The 18276-nt window shown below is 47.4% G+C and overlaps 1 protein-coding gene across 4 annotated transcripts in view; it reads right to left on the bottom strand.

The window, feature by feature from the left end:
• The window catches only part of SH3PXD2B (SH3 and PX domains 2B), a 124570-nt gene that overhangs the window by 8613 nt on the left and 97681 nt on the right, over positions 1-18276 (bottom strand). The window contains exons 7-13 of one of the 4 annotated variants that reach the window (XM_032801487.2): positions 17395-17420; positions 16618-16653; positions 7565-7699; positions 4995-5099; positions 4097-4180; positions 2414-2531; positions 258-484 (exon numbers count right to left, since the gene is read on the bottom strand). In XM_032801487.2, the coding sequence (XP_032657378.1) occupies positions 258-484; positions 2414-2531; positions 4097-4180; positions 4995-5099; positions 7565-7699; positions 16618-16653; positions 17395-17420 (731 nt within the window). The remainder of the gene's footprint in view (positions 1-257; positions 485-2413; positions 2532-4096; positions 4181-4994; positions 5100-7564; positions 7700-16617; positions 16654-17394; positions 17421-18276) is intronic. The other 3 variants (XM_032801489.2, XM_032801488.2, XM_032801490.2) reach the window with 3 other exon arrangements.

Here is an 18276-nt window from a genome sequence, read left to right as displayed (position 1 = left end):
AGAGATTTAAAGATCTCAGGTAACAACACAGAACGATCCTCGCTGGCTCCCAGGCCAGTCTCCCTGATCTCCACTGAGAGCCTCGTTCTTAACACGGTCATGTCCAGACGTAGTGCCAAAGCGCCCAGTACCCAGGAGCCCTCGGAAGGGCAGCTGGCTTCCTCTCCTGCACCCAGCTGCACTGTTCAGTAACACAGCCATGCTGCAGGAGCTGCACCAAACACCCAACTTTTAGAATCTCCCCACTACCCACTTACTGCGTCGAATGTCAGCCTGAGGTAATGGTCGACCATCAAACCTTCCCTCTTTTTGGTTGTTGGGCCCGTCCTTCTCTCGGCCCGTTGAGTTCTGCTGCCGGGGAACACCATCCAGATCCAGGGCACATGAATGGGTGGATGAGCCAGATCCTAATTTCTGTGTAAACATCTCTCCAGTTCCTTTCTTCAGATAGGATGCTGGAGCCCAGCCCTCTTGACCCTGATACCTGTAACAATGGGATCCTTCCTTCAGCCTCATCACCTGGGGCTCATGCCAGCACCAACCTCTCTTACTTTGGCACCTCTTACATCTCAGAGCTCTGCCTGCTCCAGTGAGCCAACCCATATGTCTGCCCAACTATGTTTGGGCGGGCCAGTGGCTGGGTCAGGGGATCAGTGTTGTGTCACAGAGACATACAGTGCTAGCTGGCAGGTCTGGCAGGTGCTGACCAAGACTTCTTCACACAGATCTCTGTATGAAACGAATTTGTTTAGCTTCAGTCCATGCTTCCAGGGGCCAGGGGCCCCCTTTGCAAGCAGACTCAGCAGAGAGATCTGGGACTAAGTGGGCAATGAAATCTCTCCTCTCTCCCCTTCAGGAATGGCTGAGATCTGCCATGAGGCACAGTGGCAGAGCAACGTCAGGGGAAACTGAACAGCAGCTACTCCCCGTGATGTACCTGCTCTTTGGATTAAAACACAAGCATTCAGTGTGCAGGGCTGTCTGTCTGGCTCCTTTCCCTGCACTAAATTCACACAGTCTGGTGGAGAACCCAACCCCCTCACTCTGATTGAAAAAACACATCCATCCACAGAGTGCCTCTGCCATGCACATGGGTCTCGCATCAAGCTCAGGAGACCTCTCCCAGCTGGCTGAGGGTGAAGTCATAGGGCTCAGATGGCACCAGCTGCTGAGCTTGTAACTGGCTTGAGCTTCTCACAGCAACTTTTTCCAGTTTAAGAAATCAATGTGCATATTTTTGGCCTGGCTGCTACCAATGCCACAGGTTCAGTGCAAGGTTAAGAAAACCAAGGCATTTCCCACCCAACTCCGCACATACCCTTTGCTAGCCTGCAAACACCCGCCCAGCCTCCGAGACTAAATGAGCCTCAGCCCTGGATGCTCAGAGACTTTTGGCCTGTGAAACAGGCTGAGGAGAGCAGGTCTGGCCTGGATGACAACGTTTCAAGAAAAGCCTCATAATACAGTCGGAGGATCTGGCCTGCATAGATGGCCTTCATACAGGACATATGTACAGTCACCAGCACACTGGCATTTCCATGACAATGATGCATGCAGTAAGATTAAGGGGCTGATCTAGGTCTCTTGTATGCTGTTGAGGTACTACCGTGGTGTCGTTGCTTCCCCCAACACAATTAAAACACAGCTCACCCTTGCACCAGGATGGGACTGATCTGTGTTTTAACCATGTGCCTGAGCTGTGCCAGGGCATGGGACCTTAGCAGGGCTGTAGTGGTTTGGGAATGAGGTAAGACCAAGTCCTGCCTGCACTGCAACAGCAAACCATGTTGACTGAGGTCATATAAGGACTTGGAGAGATACATTAGACAGAGACAGTCAGGCAAGAAGACAGAGCTGTGTCTGAGACCATCACGTACCAAGGTCCTCGGACATGCACAATAGCTTCTACAATGCAGAAGTGCCCTTAACTACCACCCTTTCCTTTTCCCAAAAAAACAGGCAGAACAAGGCTGCCAAATTGGCGTCTCTTCCTGCTTGCTCTACTGTTAGTGCCTTTGGCATTTTAGCAGTAGTAACAACACTGTGCATTTACCTGACACTTTTCTGAAGTCTAGGGATGAAAGATGGGCAAGGATCATGATCATGGCACCCATTTTACAGCTTGGATAACCAGAACCCCAGACCACACAGTGAGTCAGTGGCAGGGCTGGGAACAGAACCCAGAGGCACCAACGCCCAGTCTTTCACTCCAGCTACTGGCTGTTTCCCTAATACATTGAGCTAGAGGATGCCACCTTCTAGGATTTTGGAGCAAGCCCCCTCAGACAAAAACCTTAAAAAGACAGTTCAGATTATTTCTCACACACACTCAATACCTCCCCCACCCCACAAGCCCAACCTTTGTGCAAACACCACCTATATCCTGTGAGAATAGTAAGAGGGAGGAAGGTACCTGATTTTCCACCAGCCCTCAAGGTTTTTCTGGATCACCTCTACCACAGCCCCTTTGTCTAAGTTCATTTCATCCTCGTCTCTAGCGGTATATGGGTAAATGACTGTGTACTTCTCCTCTGTTAAGCACAAACATAGTGTCATAAATGGATTATTTTAGGAAAACCAAAATTCATTAGAATAGGAGCCACGCTAAGAGTGCACGAGTACATACTCCTTTGGAACAGACTTGTCGGTAAAATACATTTCCAAATGCCGATGGATTTGCTTTGAAATGTACAAGCGCACACCAGTTCACCAACACACTGGGCAGGGCCATAGAGTCCCAATCTGCATTCCATATGGTAGGACAGACCTGGCCCAGGCAAGGTTGGCTTAGCTCTCTGAACAGTTCCCGTTTTCCTTCAGGGTTGTGTCCTCTGTTATTTCTAAAGCCTCAAGGATTCACCCCACCCCTTGCCACTTTGAATCCCTATTTTACAATCACTATTCTTCTAGGGAAGCAGGATTGGATATGACCCCTTTAAGAAACCCAGCTCTCTTGCCACCCCCCTTAGCCCACAGCCAACCTGGGGATTGTGCTTCAGGGTGTCCATTGCTCTAATCTAAATCTTCCCACCTCTCACATCCACTCAGTCACTGAGCCACTCTGATGCACCATGATGCTGTGTTAGCCACAGTTCAGACAGGGGGCACCATGGAACAATAATTAAAAAACACAAAAAGAAATAACTTGTCATGCAGGGATCTCAAATCCCTCTACAAAGGTAGGTCTGTGCTAACACACCCTTTTACAGAGGAGAAATCGAGCAGAGCAGGGAAGTGACTTGGCCAAGGTCACACAATGAGTGAGGGGCAGAGCTGCGAACAGATTCCTAATCTGGTGCCCTATCTCCTGGACTGAGCGACTGCAGGCAGGGATATGGAGGTCTTCTTTCTAATGGGGAAGGAGATGCAAGGACAAAACACTCTGCTAGCAACACCCACTTTGCAAACAAGATGCGATAGATCAACCAGCTGTCCCTTATTTCCTCATCTCCCTCACCTTGTCCCTGCTTTTGAGGGGCAAACCCATGCAGGGCTTGCACTTAGCCGGTGCTGGAACAGGATGCAGAACACCTGGGGAAAAACTCAAAACTCAGAGATCCTGCAGCATCACTTTTCTCCACCCTACAGTTTTCCCACCTCTGCATCCCTGGAACGGAACTGCCCACTGGAGAGCTGGAAGCTCATTTTCCATATGACTCTTCACCCACTTTGCATGCTGAGTCAAAGCTAAGAAATGTCCTGTCACATCCAGAAGCTCTGAGCTGAGCTCTCACCTCCTAACCCCCACTGAAGTGCTATGATCCAGGTTCACAGCTCAGTGTACAAGCTCTGCACACATATGATATCAGGGAGCAGAAACTCCAGCCTTCAGATGCAGAATAGATAGGCCATTACCCAATGAGCTAAAGGAGTAGCCAGCAGAGGGAATGATTATTGATGTGAGCAGGTTTGACAATACAGCCAGCAGAAGGCAGCAATGCACACAGGCACAGTTGGAATGCAGCAAGGCTGACACAAGCAGAGTTCACCACATGCAAGGCTTACAAATACCACAGGCTGCAGCACATGCAGACAGACACAGGCAAGGCTCCAAGCACAGAACAAAGGCAGCGGAAAAAGTCTCTACAGCGTCCACCTTGACCCCATCCACTGGTGTATAAGTCCCCAAGAGTCCGACGGCGGCCAACATGCCTGGGCAGAGACCAGTATCTCCAAGCGACTGGGAGGAGCACGTCAGGGAAGCAGGAGAGGGACAAAAGAGGACATAAGGAGGCAGCACCAGACCTTATATTCTCACCCGTAGGCAGAAGACAGGGATGACACCACGGAGCTGTCAGATTGTACTCATCTGGGTTTCAGGTCACTGATCCCCCTCCCAGACTGTGGAGTAAACCTGACTACAGACCTAAATTAAACCCAGACTTCTTGGAGCTCCAGTTCCTAGAGAGATCAGGATGCGCTGTATGGGAGCATGGGGCACTTCTGAGTTATCTTAAATAAAGCTTGTACTCTTGTTATTCCAGCCACATGTGCCACTGTATTCTCCTGCCTGCCCCACACAACACTCTAATAAGGGGAAGGCTGTAGCTCATGTGAAATAGGAGAGGAGAGGCAAGCCCTGCCGAGGCCCTGATGTTCTTACTAACAGTAAGTGAACAGCTACACAGATAAGGGGATCCAAATTAGGGCTTGTGGCTCCCCCAAGGTTGCAGGACTGGGTGTTCTGGGAAGGTGGTACACACAGCTCCTTTTGTGGCAGAAGGGGAGGAGCAGACCCCTCATTCAAACCCATCAGCATCCAACTGCTCTGCCAGTGGCACTAGAGCAGCTGGCTGCAGTTCTCATCTTGACTGCTGGTGGGAAGATAGGGAGATTAAGGCCATGCCTTGTTAAATGACCCGATCCAAGGTCACTTGTGGGTTTGTTGCCCTGGGCTCCATCCCGCTAAATGGAAAAGGTCTAAGCAGTCCAGGAAGTCCCCATGCACGCTGGGACAGAGTGGTGGATCAGTTCTTCTCAAACTGGCTTCTTACCTTCTTCAGGCTGCATTGAGAATTCATCCTGGACACCATCCTGAGCTTCCAGGCACGTAGCCGGGACCCAGCCTTGCTCATCAGATGTGCTCACAAACCACCAGCCTGAAAATAAGCAGCAGACCCTTTAGCTGGGGGCATCCATTTTAACATGCCCCCACAACCACCAGCTGACAATTGTTCTCCCCAACCAGTCAGGAGTCCGCTCAATCATGCTCCTTGCCTGGTCTGTATGCAACAGGCTGGAAAGTGGGTCTACACCTGGGTGAACCCACAGTAACAGGGCAAACAGCTGCATGAGCACCACGGACCACCTTACAGAGATTTACAGTTTGAAGGGAAAGTGGTCAGGCTTTAAAAGACCACAGTCCCTCCCCATGTGTCGCTAGGAGCAGCAAAGATTCTTAAAATCTAATTTACTTTTCTTCTTTATACTGTTTTTTTTCCCTGCACTTCCCTCAGCTTATTATCCAAGCCCAGCCTAATTAGCAGAGATGAATGAATTTGGCTGCAAATAAGAAAAAAAAATACTCCACTGGCTCCCACCACTTGTGCATTCATGAAAACAGCCAATTTTAAAGACTATCTGTGGAAAGCAAATTCAGAACTCAAACATGAGTATTCTCACTGGAAACCTAACTATCCAGAGATCACAAACAGGACCACGTGAACCTGTGTCCAGTCAAAATGAATCAACCCCACTCCATTATCAAAGACACAAGCCATTTGTTGAGAGAATAATTTAAAGACCAAATATTATTTGTAAAAACAAATCTGTGAAGGACAGGAAAATTTGAAGGAAACATCAGCAGTTGCTCATGTACAATCTGCTAACAGAAAAGTAGGGCTGAAATCTAGTGTGTTGTATGTGTGTGTATGACTCTGATAATTAGTTTAACTTTTGCTGCAATGTCATCTTTCTGGTTCTCAAAAATTAGGAGCTAATACAATTAATCTTCTTGTTTTGGGGTTTCCAGAATGTTAAAATTCAAAGCAAAAGCTTTTTGCAGATTTCTTTGTTAAATCCACGAAGTAATTACGTACTGTAAGTTAATTCTCTTTTTAAACAAATCCCCAAAACTGGGCTGTCACAAACAGATAGCTAAGGTATATCGTTTCTTTACCTGTAAAGGTTACCAGAGGGAACCAAACACCTGACAGAGGACCAATCAGGAACCGGATTTTTCAAGCTCAGGAGGAATTTTTGTGTGTCCCCTTTGTCTGTGTGTCTGCGTCTGAGAGTAATCTCTCTATCTCCAGGCTTTAAAATCTTCTGTTCCCAATTGTAAGTACGCTATAGACAATATAGGTTTTATGTTGTTTTGTATTACATGTGTGTAGTTGCTGGAATGTTTAAATTGTATTTTTTGATATAAGCTGTTTATTCTTTGTTTTCTTAAGCCCAATCCCTGTCATATTGTCACCTTGACTACAGTGACATTTTTATGGTCTTTTCCTACTCTTTTAATATAAGCTTTCTTTTAAGCGGTTGCGTTCTTTTTAGTTGAGGCTCAAGGAGCTAGGCATTCCGTGCCCAGGATTACGTTCCTCTCAGGAAGGACGGGAGGGTGGAAAGAACAGAGGGGGAAAGGTGAATGGTCCTCTCTGTGTTTGTGTTTCAAGGACTTGAAACACGGTGATCTCCTAGTGTACCCAGGGCGGGAAAATCTGGGAGGAGGTAAAGAGGGGGAAGGGAAGTGGGTTATTGCCCTTTGTTGTGAGACTCAGGGCCTCTGAGTCTTGGGGTCCCCCAGGGAAGGTTTTGGGGAGACCATAGTGAGCCAGACACTGGAATTCTGGCTGGTAGCAGCGCTATCAGATCCAAGATGGTAATTAAGCTTGGAGGGTTCATGCAGGCACCCACATTTTGGACGCTAAGGTTCAGAATTGGGACTTATGCTTATGACATGGGCCTAAACCACTCACATAGTCCCTTCCAAGTAATTAAGTATGTGCTTCACTTGAAGCATGTTGATTGTTCTGTTGACTTCAGTGAGGCTCCCTCTGTGCTGAAGTGCCTTGCTGCACTGGCGTTTCATTCTCCATTCCACCCATGTCCTTTTCAGCTGAGGACACCAACAAAGGGGCCATCTCTGGGGGTTATTTTTGTGATGTGGACACACAGGCCAAGATATCTGGAAACAGGCTCCTAAATAAGTGGCTCAAATTTCAGATGTGCTGAGCACCCACAAGTCCAACAGAGGTCAACAGAATCTGCTGGGTGCTCAGCACTGTGGATAACCTGGCCCATAATTTAGGGGCCTATATCTTGACTATAGGAAGATAGTCTAGGAACTAGGAACAGCCATTTCACACCAGCCCCTGACTGCCTTCAGATGGCAACGCTAGCAGTCACTGCCGATGTGGGCCAACTGAGAGGACAGCCTTAGGAGACCCCTTGGAGGTGTCCAGAGGCCAGCTGGCTTAAGTTATTTTTATTTCCATGATGACACTCTGGGGCTATCACCCACTGTGCTGGGGACCCTGCTCTGCTAGGGATGAGCTAGATTCAAAACCATTTTTTTTTAAGGCCTCGTATCTGGGTCCACAGACACTTGGGCTCTCCTTACCTGATTCATTCTTCTCAATGATATCCACCACCTGACCCACGCACAAGCTGATCTCAGAGCTCTCCTGCTTCTGGTAATCTGCTACCACCACATACTGCTCCAGGACCATGGGATCTACTGATGCCAAGTCACCGCCTACATGTGGGGAACAAAACACCATCTGTGCACCCAATCAACAGTGGCTCACGATAGCACATATCAGCAACCTGCTCCATGGCTACTGCTGGCCTGCAAGAAGCTACAGGAGCAGGGCATCATTTGGACCCCAGCATGAGAAAGGTGAATCAAACAGTCAGAGCGAAACGGGAGAGAAAATGAGTGGCCAGGTAAGATCAGTGCAGCCAGGTGAAGCCTCTTAACCTGCTTCCCACCTCCTGCCTGCACTCCAGAGGTGCACAAGCATTCCCACCACCATAGATGCAAACATCTGCCTGGTCTTCTCTGGTAGTGATGTCATTTCAGGAAAAACCAAGGGAGGCTTTAACTAGTGCATGGATTTTTGACGGACAGGAGAACTGGTTCCAGTAAACTGAGAATCACCCTGAACCTCAACCCAAACTTCTTGGAAGTTGGGCAAAGCTTAAGAGAACAAAGTAACTTAAAAATCTGGTTATTTTCTCACCGCTGCTGCCCATCCTGGTTCCAAGCAGAAATGCCAAAATACCCCAAGAGAGGCTGTTCTGATCGGGCGTCCTGTATAGTTCTGCACAACTACAGGCCAAGATTTTGGAGGGCCAAGTTGAAACATACCCTAAAAGGCTCAATATTCAGAAAGTGCGGAACATGTGCTCTCTGAAAATCAGGGCCCTTTACAGTGCCTCAGTTTGGTTACCCAAACTCACAACTCACTTTTAAAAGTCTTGACCTAGGGGTTTGCACATAGCAGCTTCACGAGCATCCACAGGACAAAACAGATCCTCCCATTCCTTTGCCTTACTGCCTAACCCTATATATTTCAGAGACTGCCTCATGTCTCTCCCCATTAAAGTCCCTCCACAGATTCATTCTCGTGGTTTGCTTTTCATCACTAGTCTCCATTGCCAAGTCCTGCCCTCTGCCTGCAGTAGATTCTTATTTAAAATACATATAAATAACCAACGACAATGCAAGGAAGGCAACTCACTGACAGAGAAAAAGAAAGGGGGAAAAGTATTACCCCTCCTCTATGTCTCACTCTGCCCATTCCCACCCAACTCCTTTCCCATTGCCTCCTCTTGTGATGTCATGAGTGAGTAGCTGTCTCATTTACGGCCTGATCTAGTCAGCCCTCTATGCACCTAAACGCCAAAGGACTCACTCATTGAAGGCTTACAGGATTGGTCCTTTACATCAGAAACTTCATGGGCAGGGAGGGACTCTGTTGTCTTGTACGTTTGTAAAACACCATGCACTTATGTGGTTCAAATGAAAATCAACCTGAGGCTTAGTGCCTTTCAACTCTCCATGCTGGACAAGGAAAACGCAGCCAAATGTGATTGGAATGTGTAGGGAGCTTAAGGCCTGCAGGATAGTTTGCACTATGCCCTGCACATTGTTAGCCAGTATAACTTGCACCCTGCGGCAGGGTCTCTGCTGCTGTCCTTCATGGCCTTTGGCCAAGGTAAAATATGTGGAGTTATTTCCTGTGGTAACTACATCTGGCACTACAGGAGCTCTGAGCTTGCACTTCTGGAGGATGAAGATTAAGCAAACACGGATTTTTAAAAACCCCAAGAATTCAGCTGGCCTTGCAGTTTAACATGTTCCTGCTTCCTCATGTTCCAAAGCATCTTCCTGCTCTGCTGGACATGGGACAAGTACAGACAGGATAGAGAGACAGCACAATGCTCACTATGGTAAGAAGAGTCCTGCCAGCTATAGAATGGAATATTAACACAAGTTACAACCAAAAGAACTAAAACCAAAATCCATCATGCACACTCCCTGCAGAAAGATAAAAGGCAGAAAAATTTTGGTTTTGCTCAGAATATTCTCAGCCTCTAGGGGGCAGTATAAACTAAAATGCGTTGAGTCTGTCCAGCAGATGGAGGCTGGAATACATCAAGCAAGGGAAAAAAAATGTAACTAGAATTGGCAAGAGAGTGCAAAGCTATATTGATTTTTTAAATACTTCTCATTTATTAAAATGCTCTGGATACAGATCCACTGCCATTGCTTGGTATTTATTTCCAGTGCAGCTCTCCTTCTGTGGAACATGTGTATGGTGCAAATCAGCTGCATTTTGGAAATGGAGTTCTACTAACTCGGTTTGTCCTTATATATCATAAAATTCTACCCACATAAATTGCACAACTTTTTGCCTATATGTTATCCGAGTGGAGACAGTTCTAACGAGTAAGACATTGTGGTAGAGAGAACTGAAAAAAAGGAGCCAAGCTAGGAGTTCCTGAATGCTACTCCTGGTTCTACCAGAGACTCATTTTGCAGACTCAGGCAAATAATTTAACCTCTCTCTGTCTCAGCTTCCCCATCTGTAAGTTAATACTTCCTATCTCTCTTGGATGTATTGAGGATTAATTAATATTTGCCAAGTGCTGTAGAAATTGGAACTGTGCGACTTAAGTGTTTATTATAGCTGGAGTGTTGCTAAAAGCAGGGGTCTTGTCAAAGAATTTAGATCGAGCTTGCCGAGGGGCTTTGCATATATTCCAGCTATTGCCCTCAAGTCTCAGATAAATGACCCCTCCAGAGGCATAAATCCTAGCCGCCCATTGCCTCAGTGGAGTGGCTATGACATTACAAGGAGATAAGATGACCATCTGCAAATCTCAGCAGAGTGTGTATCTCCATGAGGAAAAGGAATTCTGTAAGAAGCCAAGGTCATGATTAAGAGTATTGGGATGAAATGCCACAAAAATATTCAGGCTGCATATCAGGAAAAGGATCCTATTCCTGAGACCAGTTAGACTGGAATTACCTCCCAAGCGAAGTGATGGGAGACCCACCACTTGAGACGTTTAAAACTGGACACAATAAACAGCCTGGAGAAAATCCTCCGGGGAGAACATACTGTAGGGAACAATCCTGCGATAGCCAAAGCTGGAGGGCGAAGGTGGAGATGGCGGAGACCTATTAGGTCTAATCTATCCCAAATTTTTGGGAGGCTATGATCACTAGGAAGCAACTCCTTGGTGCCAGGTTCTTAACGTGTAAAGCCTGCTCTGGGAAGACACCGCTATAACAGAAGTTTAAATGCAAGATGTATTTTTAGGACAGTTCTATTCAAAGGCACAAAAGGCAATTTTCCATGTGTCATACTATAAACAGCTATCTGCAGCGTTCCAGGTGAGCAGGGCAGTGCAGAGGTTCAGTTACAGTTAATTAGAGCTTCCTCCATGTCAAAAACGGGAGGCCGTCACCAGGATGAGTTAAAAATAACCCTCCAAAGTGAACTGAGTGTGCTTTGAGTTCTGGACCCATGTCCTCTCCTGCTCTTACTGCTTCTTTGAAGGGTTCCCGCTTTAAACTGAATAGAGGATTTACCTAGCCAATGAGGACAGGAACACAGGAGAGGGAAGAACACTGCTTCCCCAGACATAATTACATCCGTTGTTCTGGGGCTATTTGTAGCTTCAACAGGCAATTCTGGCACCTGCACCATAGCTATTAAACCAGCAACAGAAAGCAGTAAACAGCTACTGGCGGAAGAGGTAGGAGTTAATTCCAGCAGCTCCTTCTCTTGGGGTAATTATCCACAACCACAAAAATACAATGTTGAGTTAACAATAAAATGGCCTATTCATGATTAAGCTTGGGTCTCAGAAATAACCAGGCAGTAGATGGATGGTTTAAGATGGGAGAGCAGTACCCAGAGGTGTATGCCTGGGGAGAAAGTTTAAGGTAAGTTCTTTGAAAAAGAACTATGGGCCAAATAATTGTAACAAGGAATGAAGAGACCTTCCAAGTGTTGCATGAATGGCCTCTAATGCACCTACTGCCACAAGCCTGTGGTCCAGTAAGGGGGTGCTCACTGCATCAACAGACCCTGATCCAGAGCTGAATGAAGTCTTTGGATTAGGCTTGTGGTGCTAACGTTTAAAGATAAGCCAAGAGAATGAGTTCTAAGGGAGATAAGTACAGTTCCTCTCGTCTGGGCCAGGCAGAAGCTGCCTCTTGTAAGGCACTGCCTGTTGCCTTCACCTAGCTCAAGTCCCAGCTATGTTCAGCTCAGCATGTAAACACACGGCAAGCCAGCTACCAGCCTAGGGACTGCTAAAGGGGTAGGTTCACTCCAGTGACAGGCCATCAATAACCAGACACAGCACCATTTACTGTAAAAGTGACAGTCAACCTCAAAAGCTGTGGCAGTTCAGTTCAGCTGCAAGTTTGGACATTTACCCAAACCACTGAGGCTTGCCAATATAGGCGGGAAGTTTCATGAGAACAGGCTCGCTAGAGAGATATCCAGCCCATCCCCATTGTGGCCCTGAGATGTCATAACTGAGAACAGAGCCTATCTCATGGTGTTTTGACACTTCCACTTCCAAACAGAAACAGGAAACAAAAAAGGCAAAATAGGCATTTTTGCTAAACCCTTTCGCCTGCTCCCCTGCAAAAAACCTCCGGCTTCACTTTGTGCAAATGTTATTTCATCACCAGTTCCACTGGTTCTCTGGCCTGTGTTATCCAGGTTAGACTAGATGGTCACAAGGGTCCCTTCTAACTTTAAATATCTCTGAGTCTATGAATGTCATGGTTATTGCAGTGGTGATTTCTTTCTGCTCTTATGCAGAGAACATGCTGAAGGGCAAGCCCCTCTTTGTTGCCCCTCTTATTTGTTCAGCAACTTCATCAGGGCTGGAAGTGAGAAAAAAAAAATCACATGGAATTGCCATTTATCAATAGTCTTGAAAGGTCTCCACTGTGGACATGCCAGCGTTTGGCTTGTTTTCCTTCTGCCGTCCATTGCCTGTCTTGCCTATTGAGATGGAAGCTCTTCAGGCAGGGACTGTCTCTTTCTCTGTTCGTACAGCACTCAGCACAATGGTGACCTGATCCTGGCTGGGATCTCTAGGCAGTATCATAGTACAACAACCTGTAGTACAATCAGGGCCAGCTCCAGCTTTTTTTGCTGCCCCACACGGTGAAGAGAGTTAAAAAAAAAAGAAAAGCCCAGTTGAGCTGCTGCCGAAGAAGAAGCGAGGCACTAAAGGACCCACAGCTGAATTGCTGCCACGGACCTAGATGTGCCGCCCCAACAACGGACAGAGTGCCGCCCCTTTCTATTGGCCGCCCCAGGCACCTGCTTCCTTCGCTGGTGCCTGGAGCCGGCCTTGAGCACAATTAAAGAGACATGACCAGGTTAAGAATAACTTAAAAATAAAACCAACATCCAAATGTCCTTATCTATGTTGCTAGCCCTTTGACAATCTGCTAGACGAGTTCCACCGTGTTTGTGCATGGGCGTGTGTGTATTATATATATCAAATATATATATATAAAATGTCAATTTCACTTTTAGATTCTCAAGCATTAGCCCAATGCAGCAGTGTATGAGTTGTAAACACCTTACAGGTGAATGTGTATTTACTTAAATATTTTCTATTGGAAGCTTTAAAAAAAATAGTGTTGGGGAAGGGGTTTGTAAAACAGTTTAAACACAAACAAATTAGTGACAAAATCAGACTTCCGAGTTCTCCTGTGCTCCCCATCATCTAGCCTGACCTCCAGAAACACACCAGCCATCAAACAGATTTTCAAAGGGGCTATAACAGGCCTGCACAACATGCGGCCCGGGGGCCGCATGGGGACCATGTAGGCTCACTGTGCAGCCTGCAGGGGGTGAGTAGGCAAGCGGTAGGTGAGGGAGGTCTGAAGAGGCAGGCGGGCAGTGGTGGGGGGTGAGCAGGCGAGCCCGGGGGGGGGGGGGCTGAGAAGGGGAGGAGGCAGGCAGCAGTGACAGGGGCAGATGAGCTGGGCGGGGCGGGGGGGGACTGAGCAGGCAGCTGGGCAGTGCAGGGGCTGAGTAGGCAGTAGGTGGGGGGCTGAGGAGGCGAGCGATGAGTCCATGGCTGACCTGTTCTACTGATCTGGTCTGGCTCCCATTCCCTCTCCAAGGGTTGCAGCTGTCTGGAGGTGCCTGCCTTCCACACCTTCCTCAGCCACACCTCATTCATTCAACAGAGCAATTGATTACAAAGTTGGGGGAAGATCTTATTCTACTTCTAGCAAAAAGACATTTTTCTTTTACCTTAATTATACTACCTTAGGGGCCCGCTATAACATATTACCAAGGTTCAATACCGCTGTTTCGGTGGGGCAGCGCTGAGGAAGGAGGGTTTGTTTCCGCGGGGTGGGCAGTGTGGGAGGGGGGAGTATTTCAGGGGGGCTGGGTGGCACTGGGGAGGGTGTTGTGTTTTGGAGGGGCTTGGTGGTGCTTGGGGGGGGGCATTCGGCAGGGCCAGGGTGGCTTGACCCTCAGCTGTTTTCTTTGGAGTAATATGACCCTCACTGCTTTATGAGTTGTGCAGGCCTGGGCTTTAATGTACAGTGCCCAACTCTCATTGACTTTTAATGGGAATTGAGCAACTCACTCCCTTCATTCTTCACCAAATAGGGCTGAGGGGATTTAGCACATTACTTACGGCCATTTAACAGCACATTTGTTTATATCCACAAAAGTCCAGTTTATAAACATGGATTGTTCCTGCCACTGGCGCTGGAGTGATTGTTCTTCTTAATGTTACCTTAAAGGGCAGCTGACACCTCTTGACTATCCTCAGAGAAATATGCAATTGGAAAACAATTCTATCCCCGAGAATTTGTTACCAGCAGCTTGTTGTTAGTTCCTTAGGGACAATGTGCATTAAAGCTTGTTTCTTGCTGTGCATGTGGAGTCAGGATCAGCATAGGAAAGAGATAAGCCGCAAGAGCGAATGGACCTGAGGAGCAAAGATCTTTAAAGTAATGATCCCTTAAAACAGAGACAAGGCAAGGGCCCATCCTCTGCTACAAGATGTAAGGTATCAACAATGGTCTCTGAAAAGAATCTTGCCATGAGGCATCCCCAGGCCTTAAAGTTGCATTTACACAAGTGTTTTTCCCTTGCTTGTTACAGAACATTACCTAGGAGCCCTCAGGCCTTGAGAACAGGAGTGGAATTATGTCCACATGGCTGCAGTCAGAGTTCTCCTGCTGTATCAGAGTTTGTCTGTGATCCAGCAGGTGCCACAACAACCAACCAATAGCTTCCCCTTCTGGTGCACAGCAAGTATAATTCAAGAGGTTAATGATGACTATAAAACCACTGCCTCTCTAATCCTTGCACCATAATGGCATTGCCTATAAACCTGCCCTGCTGGTGGGTTTGCAGCAGCAGGTGGAGCAAATCTGCTAATGAAGCTAACTGAAAAGCCTTTGGCAGCTTGGACAGACAGGGACTCTAAGGTGGCTGCCGTGACTCTGCCCTCAGGGAATATTAAATCACAGAAACACTCCCCTGCACCCCCAGCCCCAACTCCAGATATTGTCCTCGACCCTCAGTGGGTCTGTGGGACTAAGGGCATGTCTACAAAGCAGCTGGAGGTGTAATTTCCAGCTTGGGTCGATGTATACACGCTAGCTTTGAGTGAGCAAGTATGCTTAAATTATCTGTGTAGCCATGGCAGCGTGGGTGGTGGCTCAGGCTAGCCACTTGAGTCCTGTGGACCAGACTGTACTTGGCGGCGAGCCCACTGCCACCACGGCTGTGCTGCTATTTTTAGCACACACTCGCAATCAAAGCTACCCAACACCAAAAGGTTCCCCCCTGCCCTGTCTGGGTGGGTTGGGGTGAAATAACAATATATTGATTCCATACTGCATACAAATACCCTCCCCTCCCACATTTTGCTGCCAGCTGCTCTCACTCAGTCCTATAAAAGGACTTTGTGAGACTAATAGGTTCATCAGTTTTATCTCAGCTTTAGCAAAAGAGCAAACCACAGTTTCAGCCTACTCTTGTCCCCAGCCACACCAGGGCATTTTCTGCACCCTCTCACCTACCACTCAAAGGACCACCTAAGCTTACACCACAACCTTATGCTTCCGCCATCTAATCCCTGTGCAGACTTTGCTCATATCCCATTGTTTTGCCACAGGAGAATCAGCCAAGGCCTGACACTAAAGAGCAGTGGAAGGCTCCTGCAGTTGGCACTTGAGAGTTGTGTAAGCCATGCTGTAGGGTCCAGTTTTAGACAGCTGCACCTAGTGGCAGTGAGAGCCAGAGAAAAGAGGAACCATCATCCATAGTGCTCTGCTATGTAGCTAAAATCCTAGTAAGCAATATACCAAACAACAACAAGGGCATGACATGCCCCAAGAACAAAGAAAACCCTGTGTTCTCAGGGGGCCACTGTTCTCTCTGCCATCACGTCATAGGGCAATATTTGACTGGAGTGTTCTTAATAGTCCTCCAGAAGCTTTGTTCAGACCAACTGATGCTGGGAGCTTTTTGAAAAGGTACAAGCTATAGGTGTACCAAGAGGCAGAAAAGGATGATAAAGGAATGATATACGTCAGCACCAAAGCCCAGAATCAATGGAAGGTATCTGATGAGAAAGATACCATGAAGTCTTGTGTTGGAGGGACGCCCTTCAGAGCCAATGAGAACAGAGAAGATGGAGCTAATACTTTGGGTGTGTGTACACAACTCTGTCAACACATCCAATATATCACATGCCCAGGCCAATTCTCCAGGAGCAGGGATTGACTGGCACCTGCAGCTCTTCATTTCCACCCCAAAACAAAGCTTCTGTCCTCTGCCTGAAGACCTTTAGGATAGTCCCTCCAATCTGCACAGACTGTTCTGAGCTGCTCAGATCTAGTAGTCAGGGCTCAATAGGAGACTGTTGTACGGGCCTTTCCATCCTGAGTGGACAGTCACAAAACCCAGTGGACATTCTTTTCCCAGCCCCTCATCAATCCTTCAAGTCAACCAGCAACAAAACAGAGCTGTGGGGTGTGAGATAGCTTCTTGCAAGGGGCCCCTGATTTCCCCACACAGAAACAGCCGGCATCGCCCAGCGGAAAGGCAAAGCAAGAGCAAGGCCCAAGCAGGGAGTGGCTGTTACTACCTCTCTGAAGGAAAGAAGCCGTTCTCTGGATAAACCCTAATGAAGGAACAAAATGGTGGAGAAAGAAAGCATGAGGGAAAGGGGAAATAAACATGGAGGTGAAGGTGATGGTGGAAATGATTAGCTCAACCACAAACAATCCTGTAGCCCTGAATAGGTGGAGAGCAATATGCTCCAGCTATTCCCTTTCTGCCCTCCCAACTGCCCCAGCACATCCCTATGCTGAGGTCTGCAAGGGGGAATGGAAGAGGGTTGTTCCACTGTCCCCATGCCACTAGAGGATTCCCTCTGCCCCTTATACGTAGTACACTCTAGAAGGGCAGGGGAAGTCCATTATCTTTGGAGGCCCCTATATACTAGCAGGGACACCATACAGGAGGCAGAGAGGAGCCTAGAATTGGAGCTCACAATGGTTTGCAATGAAACACATTGATGGGCTGCCGGGAAATCAGCCTTCTGTTCACATTCATTCCTTGCTCAATCTCTCCCACCAGCATCTGGGGTGAAGCAGTAACCAAGTTAGGGAGCAGAGGAAGGAAAAGATCCAAGTAGGGAGGCTCGCTCCACTTCTGTGACTCCAGATGGAGCTCCTAAGATGATGACCGTCAACCTCTCTCCCACCTTATTGGTGCTGCAGCTGATCAATGGACGTGTACAAGCTGGTATTATGGACTCTTCCCCTCGCTCTCCAAAGCTTGTGCTGCCTGGACAGGTTACAATGGCAGCAAGACAAAAGGCAGGAGATGATGAAATTAAAGAAGTAAAACATGTCCTTACCAGACTTCTTCTTTCCAATGGGTTCCCTGAAAAGGAGAGAAAAGGGGAAGATCAGCAAAGAAAGGGGATACACTGAGCCATCTAACTTTGAGACAGCACGTACTAGTGTGGTTTAGTGGTTAGAGCAGAGGCCTTGAGACAGGGCCCCAGGTTCTATTCCTGCTTTGCCACTGATTCGCCATGTGACCAGCTGCTTTTCCGATGGAGGACGTCCAGCACGATCAGCCTTTCAAATAGCTGTTTCTCCCACTGATGTGTATTCCTTTCTGGGACTCTTTTTACACAGTGAAGTTCAGTTCTTGAAAGGTGCCCCACTTGCCCTCCCCTAGCTGCCTGACCTGGGAGCCACAGTTCTGACATGGTGGCTTGGAGAAACAGGACGGGAACTAGTGTTGGTCTGACCAAGACATTTCCAGCAGTGGGGGCTAGCAGTGATCCAATGTGCACTAGCAGTGATCCAATGTGATTCTAACACAAACATAGGCTCCTGCTGAATATGAACACTACTGTGAAGACATCTGGAGATTCACAGATTCTAAGGGCAGAAAGAACCATTGTAATCAGCGACCTCCTGTGTAACACTGGCCGTAGAACTTCCCTCAAATAACTCCTAGAGCAGATCTTTTAGAAAAACATCCAATCGTGATTTAAAAATTGCCAGTGACACAGAATCCACCACAACCCTTGGCAAGTTGTTCCAACAGTTAATTATTCTTACTTATTAAAAATGTACACCTTATTTCTAGTCTGAATTTGACTAACTTCAACTTCCAGCCATTGGATCGTGTTATATTGTACCTTTCTCTGCTAAATAAAGAACCCACTATTAAATATTTGTTCCCCATGCAGGTACTTCTAGATCATAATCCAATCGCCCTTAAC

Source organism: Chelonoidis abingdonii, chromosome 7 (assembly GCF_003597395.2).
Source record: "Chelonoidis abingdonii isolate Lonesome George chromosome 7, CheloAbing_2.0, whole genome shotgun sequence".
NCBI classification, from domain to species: Eukaryota; Metazoa; Chordata; order Testudines; family Testudinidae; genus Chelonoidis; species Chelonoidis abingdonii.
Note: the sequence above shows the minus strand (reverse complement) of the source record. Positions and strands in the feature narration are given on the sequence as shown.